General features: G+C 47.4%; 1 protein-coding gene across 1 annotated transcript; it reads left to right on the top strand.

Annotated features, from left to right (window-relative positions):
• Positions 1-194: 194 nt before the first annotated feature.
• On the top strand, positions 195-12,652 carry LOC306834249 (chitinase-3-like protein 1; the record flags this gene model as incomplete). Its single annotated transcript, XM_079360084.1, has 10 exons — positions 195-340; positions 445-501; positions 2,154-2,304; positions 2,438-2,562; positions 2,649-2,772; positions 2,862-3,044; positions 3,199-3,315; positions 3,448-3,580; positions 3,837-4,003; positions 12,317-12,652. 10 exons carry the CDS (start codon positions 195-197, stop codon positions 12,650-12,652), a joined length of 1,539 nt encoding a protein of 512 aa, XP_079216210.1.
• Between the last annotated feature and the right edge of the window lie 834 nt (positions 12,653-13,486).

Genomic DNA, 13,486 nt, shown 5'->3' with positions numbered 1-13,486 from the left:
ATTTATTCATTCACTCATCGCCTAACGCTGCTGTACAGGATTGCTGCAAACTATCTTTTGTTGAATTCTTTATACAATGACTATAAAGAGTGTATCTAAATAATAAAAATCATCATGATAATTATTTCATGTCTATAGCTTCTACCTCCAGGCTGATGTGTTACTATAACAGCAAGGCTGAAGACAGACCAGCTATGGGGAAGTTCAGAGTTTCAGATATTGATCCGTACAAGTGTACCCATCTGATCTTTGCATTTTCGGACATAAGTGAAAATGAGCTGGTTCCAACAAATGTAAATGATGTTCACCAGTACCTCGACTTCAACGCACTCAAACAAAGGTCAGTCCATAGGTCTATAAATGCTGTGAAGATGAGATTGGAATACAATGTATTTGTTGTTTTTCTAGCAAAAAAGTCATTCTTTAATTGTGATTCTCCTGTAGAAATCCATTTCTGAAAACCCTGCTGGCTGTTGGTGGAGATGAGTTCAGGACAGAAAAGTAAGTTATCTTCAAGGTCATTGAGTCTTGTTTAGAAGCACACAACATTCCTGACCAACTGTTGTAATCCCCTGACCTTGCGTTGCCTTCTGTTGCACTGTTCCAGCACTTTTTGCATAAAGAAGCACAATTGCAGTCATATTTTTGAGTTGGGAAGTTTAGTTTTTTCCTCTAAGTTCTTTAAAATTAAATGCAACCCAGCTAACCCCAGCTTATTTTGTCATTAGTTATTATTTACATAATGAAAATCATGGTACCTTTCGCATTCCACACATACTACATTGACATACCTTTTGATTGCCTTGTTCTGCTTGAGCAGGGGCCTTCATTGAATAGGTGGAGTGTGAATGCAGAGACCTCTTTTTTGCATTCTCTGAAGCAACTCGATAGCTCGTCTCAAGATGAGATTTCAAGTTCTGAAAGTACTGAGAATGTGACACTGGTTGGTGATGAACTGGCAAACCGAAAGCTAGGTCAACCGGTAACTTTGGCTGCTCGAACATCAATTCATAGGGGGGAAAGCCTGTCACTTCGTTTTTAGTACAGTTGTAGGCGTGTACTAATGGCTTTACATGATCACGCCAGTGACTCTTTTTCTGATTGTCAAGGGTTCCCAGCATGTTGAGTAGGGTCCTATTGAAACGCTCTACAGGATTCCCTCTCGGGTGGTAGGGTGTGGTTCTGATTTTCTGGGTACCTATGAGTTCACACAGTTCTTTTATCGTTCGGGACTCAAAGTCTGGGCCTTATGTCACTATGAAGCCTTTCAGGGATACCATAGTGAACAAGAAAGTTATCCCATAAGCACTTAGCTACAGTTAGAGCTTTTTGGTTTCGAGTAGGGACCGCTACTGCATACTTTGTAAAATGATCTGTAATGACCAAAATGTCTTTGGTGTTACTTGAATCTGGTTCAATCGAAAGGAAATCCATACACACTAGCTCAAGTGGTCTAGTAACTGCGATGTTAACAAGTGGTGCAGCTCTCTCAGGTAAGGAACGAATGAAAGTGATGTCTTGCTTCTAGAAACGATGTCCTTCGGTTTGGCTCGCCATCTTGTGTCCCGCGTCGCGTGTCGTCTCTCCACACACACAGCGGTAGAAAAGCTAATTTTCTCAAACACTTTCCAAGTAAACAAAATCAAAAACTGTTGCACTGAACTCAGTCACAACTTTCCTTCGATCAATCACCATGTAGATGTCGATTTTCAGCCTAAATAAACTTCTTTCACTGTATTTCTCTCACTGTTTTCTCTTTAGCCTTTCGCTAGCTTCTCTCTCTCCTTCTCTCACTCGTGCGTCTGTCTTGCACGCGCTCCACACACAGAGAGCAGCGTATCTCTTAAAGAGACAGCGTCATTATTATTTTTTCACAGCCATAACTTTACTTAACTTTCTTAATTAAACGGTTTTACTGTTTTAACACACCCTGAATGAATTAAACATGCATCTACCTTTTTTTAAGGATGGTTATTTATGCGTTTCAGTTTGTAAATAGTATGAGATATGAACAGAATGAGATATGTGTAACTTTTTCTTAATAATTAACCTATTTATGCATTTTAAAAAAGTATTCTCTATTTATTCCATTTCTTGTTAATGTGACTTTTTCAAGTGAGTTACAGACCTCTTTCTTTTTTTATGCTTACCAGATTCAGGACAATGGCGGGATCACAAGGGAACAGAGAAGTGTTCATCAAGTCAGTTATCAAACTACTAAGACCATTGAAGTTTGATGGGCTAAACCTGGACTGGAGGTACCCAGCTGAAGAGGACAAACAGAGATTCACAGATCTTTGCAGGGTCAGATCCTTAATATCTCCTTTGGGAATGGCATTTTCAGAAATAAGTCATACTGCAAATGCCATGCATAACAAAAGAAAAGTTAAAAAAAATATATAAGTGAGAATGTTAATCATGCTTCTGTGTTGTATAGGAGCTCAAAACCGCCTTTGTGGATGAAGGAACATCAAGTAACCAGGAAAGATTAATCCTCTCAGCATCTGTCTCAGCTGAGAGGTCATCCATCGATGCCAGCTATGATGTGGAACAAATTGCCATGTAAGATAACTTTTTGAGAAATTACTGCCAAAATAACAATAAAAAGCTGCTTTTCTGATTTAGTAAAGGTGATTTCCTCTTATCAGGCACCTGGATTTCATCAATGTGATGACGTTTGACTTCCACGGCCCCTGGGAAAATGTCACAGCACATCACAGCCCCTTATTCCAGGGATCCCAAGACACTGGAGATGCTATCTACTCAAACACTGTAAACACAGGGGTTTATTTTTTTGTACAGCTTTGTATTCAGATATGTATGTATTCTATTTGTGTTGATAATTGGTTTTCACTTCCTAGGCCTCTGCCTTAGAGCACTGGAGGGACCAGGGAGCACCAAAAGAAAAACTGAACATGGGGATTGCAGCTTATGCACGAGCTTTTTCCCTGTCCTCGAATTCAAGTGCTGTTGGTGCACCAGCCAGTGGTCCTGGTGAGGAAGGCTGTTACACCGGTGAAGAAGGATTCTGGGCCGCTTATGAGGTAATACTGCTTGTATTTAGATGTTTTTCATTTATATTATGGGCCTTATTATTGGTTCACAGTTATGGGAGTATTTGGTGTTCAAAGAAATAAATATTTACAATTAAAATGACTTTAATTAGTTCTAAATACCAAATCTGACTGTTCTTTTCAGACTTGCCTTTATCTGGATGGGGTACAAACCCATCTTATTTCTGATCAGAAAGTTCCATATGCTACAACAGAAAATCAGTGGGTTGGATTTGATGACACAACCAGTATAAGTACCAAGGTAAACATCTGTTTATGACACAAAATTACTTTGTAGTGACTCTGCAAATGACTGATGTCAGTGATTTACAGAATGTGGTGGCATTGATTTTTCATACCAGCTGCTGAAATGTTGTCTTTCTCATCCTCTCAGATCAATTACCTAAAAGCAAACAACTTTGGAGGAGCATTTGTCTGGTCTCTGGACCTAGATGACTTAAGTGGACAGTTCTGTAACCAGGGCAAGTGCCCATTCGTTGGCCATCTATATAATCTGCTTGTACCAGGTAAGCAAATCATAAAAATATGTCCGTTTTCTTTTTAAGGAAGAGGTTTTTATCATTTATTTGTTAAAATACCTTTATCAATGCAAAATCTATGAACCACTGTTTCATACTTCTATTATGTTTTATACAGATAACATATCTAGTTCTGCTTTTTAAAATCAAGGATTCTCAGAAGTCATTTCCTGTCATATCACAATATGATTATCAAGAGAAGGCTAAAATCAATTAACACAGTATCTGACTGTCTTTCTTGCAGGTTTCCCTAAATCAACTACCAGATCTCCGCCGACAAAAACCACAACATCTCCCTCGACTATAATCACAGCTCTCGTAACAACAACCACAACTGCCCCTACAATAGCTGCCCTGACAAATGCTCCTCCTACAAAAGCTGCTCCGAAAACATTTGCCCCTACTAAAAACGCAACTGCCCCTACAACCACAGCTGCACCGACTACAACCACAGCTGTTCCTACAACAACCACAGCAGCACCTACTACAACTTCCCCTACGACCACCACAGCTGCCCCTACAACAACAACAGCTGAACCTACTACAACCACAGCTGCCCCAACGACAACCACAACTGCCCCTACAACAACCACAGCAGCACCTACAACAACAGTAGCCCCTACTACAGCTGCACCTACTACAACCACAGCTGCCCCAACGACAACCACAACTGCCCCTACAACAACCATAGCTGCACCTACGACAACCACAGCTGCACCTACGACAACCACAGGTGCCCCTACAACAACAACAGCTGCCCCTACTACAACCACAGCTGCCCCAACGACAACCACAACTGCCCCTACAACAACCACAGCTGCACCAACGACAACCACAGCTGCCCCTACGACAACCACAGCTGCCCCTACTCCAACCACAGCTGCCCATACTACAACCACAGCTGCCCCAACGACAACCACAACTGCCTCTACGACAACAACAGCTGCACCTACTACAACCACAGCTGCACCTATTACAACTACAGCTGTCCCTACTACAACCAAAGCAGCACCTACAACAACCACAGCTGTCCCTACAACAACCACATTAGCACCGACTACAACCACAGCTGTTCCTACAACAACCACAGCAGCCCCTACTACAACTTCCCCTACGACCACCACAGCTGCCCCTACAACAACAACAGCTAAACCTACTACAACCACAGCTGCCCCCACGACAACCACAGCTGCCCCTACTACAACAACAGCTGCTCCTACTACAACCACAGCTGCCCCTACGACAACCACAGCTGCCCCTACTCCAACCACAGCTGCCCCTACTACAACAACAGCTGCTCCTACTACAACAACACCTGTCCCTACAACAACCACAGCTGCTCCTACAACAACCACAGCAGCACCAACTACAACCACAGCTGCACCTACGACAACCACAGGTGCCCCTACAACAACAACTGCCCCTACTACAACGACAGCTGCCCCAACGACAACCACAACTGCCCCTACAACAACCACAGCTGCACCAACTACAACCACAGCTGCACCTACTACAACCACATCTGTCCCTACAACAACCACAGCAGCACCTACGACAACCACAGCTGCCCCGATGACAACCTCAGCTGCCTCTAAGACAACAACAGCTGCAACTACTACAACCACAGCTGCACCTATTACAACTACAGCTGTCCCTACAACAACCACAGCAGCACCTACTACAACCACAGCTGCCCCAATGACAACCACAGCTGCCCCTCCGACAACAACAGCTGCACCTACTACAACCACAGCTGCACCTACTACAACCACAGCAGCAGCTACAACAACCACAGCTGCTCCTACTACAACCACAGCTGCCCCTACGACAACCACAGCTGCACCTACAACAACCACAGCTGCTCCTACAACAACCACAGCAGCACCGACTACAACCACAGCAGCACCTACTACAACCACAGCTGCACCTATTACAACCACAGCTGCTCCTACTACAACCACAGCAGCACCAACTACAACCACAGCTGCCCCGACAACAACAACAACTGCACCTACTACAACCACAGCAGCACCGACTACAACCACAGTTGCTCCTACAACAACCACAGCAGCACCGACTACGACCACAGCAGCACCTACTACGACCACAGCAGCACCTACTACAACCACAGCTGCCCCGACGACAACCACAGCTGCCCCGACGACAACAACAGCTGCACCTACTACAACCACAGCTGCGCCTACGACAACAACAGCTGCACCTACTACAACCACAGCTGTCCCTACGACAATCACAGCTGCACCTACTGCAACCACAGCTGTCCCTACAACAACCACAGCTGCTCCTACAACAACCACAGCAGCACCGACTACAACCATAGCAGCACCTACTACGACCACAGCTGCTCCTACTACAACCACAGCTGCCCCCACGACAACCACAGCTGCCCCTACTACAACAACAGCTGCTCCTACTACAACCACAGCTGCCCCTACTCCAACCACAGCTGCCCATACTACAACCACAGCTGCCCCAACGACAACCACAACTGCCTCTACGACAACAACAGCTGCACCTACTACAACCACAGCTGCACCTACTACAACCACAGCTAACCCAATGACAACCACAGCTGCCCCTACGACAACAACAGCTGCACCTACTACAACCACAGCTGCCCCTACGACAACCACAGCTGCACCTACAACAACCACAGCTGCACCTACTACAACCACAGCTGTCCCTGCAACAACCACATTAGCACCGACTACAACCACAGCTGCACCGACTACAACCACAGCTGCCCCGACGACAACGACAGCTGCCCCGACGACAACGACAGCTGCACCTACTACAACAACACCTGCACCTACTACAACAACAGCTGCACCTACTACAACAACAGCTGCGCAGACTACAACCACAGCTGCTCCTACTACAACCACAGTTGCACCGACTACATCCACAGCTGTCCCTACAACAACCACAGCAGCACCTACAACGACAGTAGCCCCTACTACACCTGCTCCTACTACAACCACAGCAGCACCTACTACAACCACAGCTGCACCGACGACAACAACAGCTGCCCCTACGACAACAACAGCTGCACCTACTACAACCACAGCAGCACCGACTACAACCACAGCAGCACCTACAACAACAGTAGCCCCTACTACAGCTGCACCTACTACAACCACAGCTGCTCGTACTACAACCACAGCAGCACCAACGACAACCACAGCTGCCCCGACGACAACAACAGCTGCACCTACTACAACCACAGCAGCACCGACTACAACCACAGCAGCACCTACAACAACAGTAGCCCCTACTACAGCTGCACCTACTACAACCACAGCTGCTCCTACTACAACCACAGCAGCACCAACTACAACCACAGCTGCCCCGACGACAACAACAGCTGCACCTACTACAACCACAGCTGCTCCTACTACAACAACAGCTGCACCTTCTACAACCACAGCTGCCCCGATGACAACCACAGCTGCCCCGACGACAACGACAGCTGCCCCGACGACAACGACAGCTGCACCTACTACAACCACAGCTGCGCCTACGACAACAACAGCTGCACCTACTACAACCACAGCTGTCCCTACGACAACCACAGCTGCCCCTACAACAACCACAGCAGCACCGACTACAACCACAGCAGCACCTACTACGACCACAGCTGCACCTACGACAACCACAGCTGCACCTACTACAACCACAGCTGTCCCTACGACAACCACAGCTGCTCCTACTACAACCACAGCAGCACCTACTACAACCACAGCTGCCCCGACGACAACCACAGCTGCCCCGACGACAACCACAGCTGCGCCTACGACAATAACAGCTGCACCTACTACAACCACAGCTGTCCCTCCAACAACCACAGCTGCTCCTACAACAACCACAGCAGCACCGACTACAACCACAGCTATCCCTACGACAACCACAGCTGCACCTACTACAACCACAGCTGCACCTACGACAACCACAGCTGCACCTACAACAACAACACCTGCACCTACTACAACAACAGCTGCACCTACTAAAACAACAGCTGCACAGACTACAACCACAGCTGCTAATACTACAACCACAGTTGCACCGACTACAACCACAGCTGCACCTACGACAACTACCCTGACAACAACCACAGCTTCACCTACATCCACAGCTGTCCCTACAACAACCACAGCAGCACCTACAACGACAGTAGCCCCTACTACAGCTGCTCCTACTACAACCACAGCAGCACCTACTACAACCACAGCTGCACCGACGACAACCACAGCTGCCCCTACGACAACAACAGCTGCACCTACTACAACCACAGCAGCACCGACTACAACCACAGCAGCACCTACAACAACAGTAGCCCCTACTACAGCTGCACCTACTACAACCACAGCTGCTCCTACTACAACCACAGCAGCACCAACTACAACCACAGCTGCCCCGACGACAACAACAGCTGCACCTACTACAACCACAGCAGCACCGACTACAACCACAGCAGCACCTACAACAACAGTAGCCCCTACTACAGCTGCACCTACTACAACCACAGCTGCTCCTACTACAACCACAGCAGCACCAACTACAACCACAGCTGCCCCGACGACAACAACAGCTGCACCTACTACAACCACAGCTGCCCCGATGACAACCACAGCTGCCCCGACGACAACCACAGCTGCCCCGACGACAACGACAGCTGCCCCGACGACAACGACAGCTGCACCTACTACAACCACAGCTGCGCCTACGACAACAACAGCTGCACCTACTACAACCACAGCTGTCCCTACGACAACCACAGCTGCTCCTACAACAACCACAGCAGCACCGACTACAACCACAGCAGCACCTACTACGACCACAGCTGCACCTACGACAACCACAGCTGCACCTACTACAACCACAGCTGTCCCTACGACAACCACAGCAGCACCTACTACAACCACAGCAGCACCTACTACAACCACAGCTGCCCCGACGACAACCACAGCTGCCCCGACGACAACCACAGCTGCCCCGACCACAACCACAGCTGCGCCTACGACAACCACAGCTGCTCCTACAACAACCACAGCAGCACCGACTACAACCACAGCAGCACCTACTACGACCACAGCAACACCTACGACAACCACAGCTGCACCTACTACAACCACATCTGTCCCTACAACAACCACAGCTGCACCTACTACAACCACAGCTGCTCCTACTACAACCACAGCAGCACCTACTACAATCACAGCTGCCCCGACGACAACCACAGCTGCCCCGACGACAACCACAGCTGCGCCTACGACAACAACAGCTGCACCTACTACAACCACAGCTATCCCTACGACAACCACAGCTGCACCTACTACAACCACAGCTGTCCCTCCAACAACCACAGCTGCTCCTACAACAACCACAGCAGCACCGACTACAACCACAGCAGCACCTACTACGACCACAGCAGCACCTACTACAACCACAGCTGCCCCGACAACAACAACAGCTGCACCTACTACAACCACAGCTGCGCCTACGACAACAACAGTTGCACCTACTACAACCACAGCTGTCCCTACGACAATCACAGCTGCAACTACTACAACCACAGCTGTCCCTACAACAACCACAGCTGCTCCTACAACAACCACAGCAGCACCGACTACAACCACAGCAGCACCTACTACAACCACAGCTGCACCTACTACAACCACAGCTGCTCCTACTACAACCACAGCAGCACCAACTACAACCACAGCTTCCCCGACGACAACAACAGCTGCACCTACTACAACCACAGCAGCACCGACTACAACCACAGCAGCACCTACAACAACAGTAGCCCCTACTACAGCTGCTCCTACTACAACCACAGCAGCACCTACTACAACAACAGCTGCACCTACTACAACCACAGCTGCCCCGACGACAACGACAGCTGCACCTACTACAACCACAGCTGCGCCTACGACAACCACAGCAGCACCTACTACGACCACAGCTGCACCTACGACAACCACAGCTGCACCTACTACAACCACAGCTGTCCCTACGACAACCACAGCTGCACCTACTACAACCACATCTGTCCCTACAACAACCACGGCTGCACCTACTACAACCACAGCTGCTCCTACTACATCCACGGCAGCACGTACTACAACCACAGCTGCCCCAACGACAACAACAGCTGCCCCGACGACAACCACAGCTGCCCCGACGACAACCACAGCTGCGCCTACGACAACAACAGCTGCACCTACTACAACCACAGCTGTCCCTACGACAACCACAGCTGCCCCGACGACAACCACAGCTGCCCCGACGACAACCACAGCTGCCCCGACGACAACCACAGCTGCGCCTACGACAACAACAGCTGCTCCTACTACAACCACAGCTATCCCTACGACAACCACAGCTGCACCTACTACAACCACAGCTGTCCCTCCAACAACCACAGCTGCTCCTACAACAACCACAGCAGCACCGACTACAACCACAGCAGCACCTACTACGACCACAGCAGCACCTACTACAACCACAGCTGCCCCGACGACAACCACAGCTGCCCCGACGACAACAACAGCTGCACCTACTACAACCACAGCTGCGCCTACGACAACAACAGCTGCACCTACTACAACCACAGCTGTCCCTACGACAATCACAGCAGCACCAACTACAACCACAGCAGCACCTACTACAACCACAGCTGCACCTACTACAACCACAGCTGCTCCTACTACAACCACAGCAGCACCAACTACAACCACAGCTTCCCCGACGACAACAACAGCTGCACCTACTACAACCACAGCAGCACCGACTACAACCACAGCAGCACCTACAACAACAGTAGCCCCTACTACAGCTGCTCCTACTACAACCACAGCAGCACCTACTACAACCACAGCTGCCCCGACGACAACCACAGCTGCCCCGACGACAACGACAGCTGCACCTACTACAACCACAGCTGCCCCGACGACAACCACAGCTGCCCCGACGACAACGACAGCTGCACCTACTACAACCACAGCTGCGTCTACGACAACAACAGCTGCACCTACTACAACCACAGCTGTCCCTACGACAACCACAGCTACTCCAACCACAGCTGTCCCTACAACAACCACAGCTGCTCCTACAACAACCACAGCAGCACCGACTACAACCACAGCAGCACCTACTACGACCACAGCTGCCCCTACAACAACCACAGCTGCACCTACTACAACCACAGCTGTCCCTACTACAACCACATCTGTCCCGACGACAACCACAGCTGCTCCTACTACAACCACAGCTGCCCCTACGACACCCACAGCTGCCCCTACTCCAACCACAGCTGCCCCTACTACAACAACAGCTGCTCCTACTACAACAACACCTGCCCCTACTACAACCACAGTTGCCCCTACGACAACAACAGCAGCTCCTACTACAACAACCACAACTGCCCCTTCAACAACAGCTGCCCCTACTACAACTACAGATGCCCCTACTACAACCACAACATCTCCCACGACAACGACAGACTCTGGATTCCTATGTTCAACACCTGGGCATTACCCCGACCCCAGTGATCCCACATATTTTTTCAACTGTGATGCCTCTAATGTAGCTCATCGACAATCATGCGGAGCATCTCTGGTCTTTAAAGAATCCTGTACATGCTGTACTTTTCCCTGAAACGTACTTCACAAAATATTTTGAAACATTTAAATCTATTTTGTTTCCTCCTACTTATATTATGCCATCATTTTTAAACTCTGTGTACACTTAAAGTCTGATCATGCTCCTTCTCCTCAGATCTATGATTATATATCATATTATCTATATTAATTCATTCAGAAACACATTAATAGATAATTCATGTATCTCAACCAGTTGGGTGTGTATTTTCTCTCTTTTCACTGCAATTATTTATGTTATCAAGCCTTGCTAATTAGCTATGTTTCATTAGTTCTCCATTTTTGTTTCATAGTCAGGTTAATGGGTGTGTTATTTGTTGTATTTATATAAAGTCAGTAACTTGTTGCATTTGCCAATATGCAACAAAAACATTTAAATAAATAAGGTAAATGTACAGCACACCTCGGTCATTTACAATGTATCTAGTATTTAAATGTTCGCAAATAGCTACAAGATTTAGGACATTTGCAAATTTCAGCTACATTTTTTTTAAGTCATCACTGATTGTGACCAGTGATTTTATTGTATTAATTGCCAGTATAGCCACAACATGACTACTGAAAAGGCACAGGAAATGACAAAAAAGATGGCTAAGAGAAACAAACAGTAATAAAACCAGTTCTTACGATATATTAAAACGTGAAACATCCTGTGTTTTCACACGGCTGTCCCCCGTATGTATGATTAAGAATAGATTTTAAAGCGAGGCTTACATGTTTGATATAGATTTTAATTTTTTCCAGCCCATACATAAAGCCATATACAGCAATTTTTATCTGACAGTGGACCCTAATTGAAACCTTTGGGTTATTTTCCTTTTTCATGCACAATTCTTATAGCTCACATTAAAAATGAAAAAACTACAGAAAACCTTCAGAGAGACTGAAACGTTGTAATTTTATTTTATATAGTTCCAGAAATGTCCTCTCATAAAGAAAAATATGCTAAAAGGGTTGTACCTTTCACCTGAAGAAGACCATGGAGAGGATCATCATCAAAAACATCCACACCCTGGTGATCTAAAATCTGGATCCTCTGCAGTTCGCCTACCAACCAGACATCGGGGTGGATAACGCCATCATCTACCTGCTGCACCGGTCCTGGACTCACCTGGAGAACACAAGCAGCGCTTTCATGGTCATGTTCTTTCACTACTCCTGTGCCTTCAAAACCATCCAGTCTGCACTCCTCGGAGGGAAGCCAGAAAGAGCAGGAGTAGACCATCACCTGGCTGCATGGACAACAGACTACATGTCCAACAGACCGCAATATTTAAAGCTTCAAGACTCTGAGTCCGATATGGTAGTCTGCAGCACGGGTAACAGTGCTCAAGGGACAGTGCGCTCCCCCTTTCCTAATCACCCTGTACACCTCTGACTTCGGTTACACTTCTGGGAGCTGCCACCTGCAGAAATTCTCCAATGACACAGTCATTGTGGGGTGTGTGTCTCAGGGGAGAGGCTAGGAGTACAGGCAGGTCATCACAGACTTTGTCAACTGGAGTGATCTTAACCACCTTTAGCTCAAGGAAGTCACCCAAGATTGCCCTGGTGAACATGCAGAGTCTGGACATCAAGATGATGGAGATGTACAAATACCTGAGTGTTCACCTCAACAATAAACTGCATAAACTGGTCACACAACACCACTGTGTTGTCCTATACCAGAGGGGCCAAAGTTGACTGCACCTGCTGAAGCGGTAATAATTTACCAAGCAGTCTGAAATGACTTGCTGGATATGAAGAGAATTTGTTGGGTATAATTTCTGACATATGTTGAGATTAAGCACAATTATGTTACTGAAGTCAGAGATCTTTGTTTACTCAGTTAAGAACAGGAATTCTTTCCCTCGCTCTTAAAGTTAGCAGATTAAAAAAAATCCTGAAGGAAAACAGTGTGAAATATCTGATTGAAGAAAAGTGGAGAATGAATCTCATTGTCTTTTGTGTTTTTCTTTTTCTGTTTTTTGATTAATGAAATGCAAACTCAAAATCCCGAAATGTTTTCAGGCTCCGATTATGAAAGGGTGGTGATGTTATTTAATTTCAAGCTTATGAACTGGCCACGATTGACTGCCAGGGGTGTCCATCTACGGCCCGCGGGCCAACTGTGGGCCGTGGTTCAGGTTATTAGGAAGGTTATTACATTTAGCCAAATTGGACAGTGATGTGACAAAATGACAATTTACAGGACTTTCTTCAGCTCGTCGTA

Source organism: Symphodus melops (assembly GCF_947650265.1).
Source record: "Symphodus melops genome assembly, chromosome: 13".
In the NCBI taxonomy this organism is placed as follows: domain Eukaryota; kingdom Metazoa; phylum Chordata; class Actinopteri; order Labriformes; family Labridae; genus Symphodus; species Symphodus melops.
Note: the sequence above shows the minus strand (reverse complement) of the source record. Positions and strands in the feature narration are given on the sequence as shown.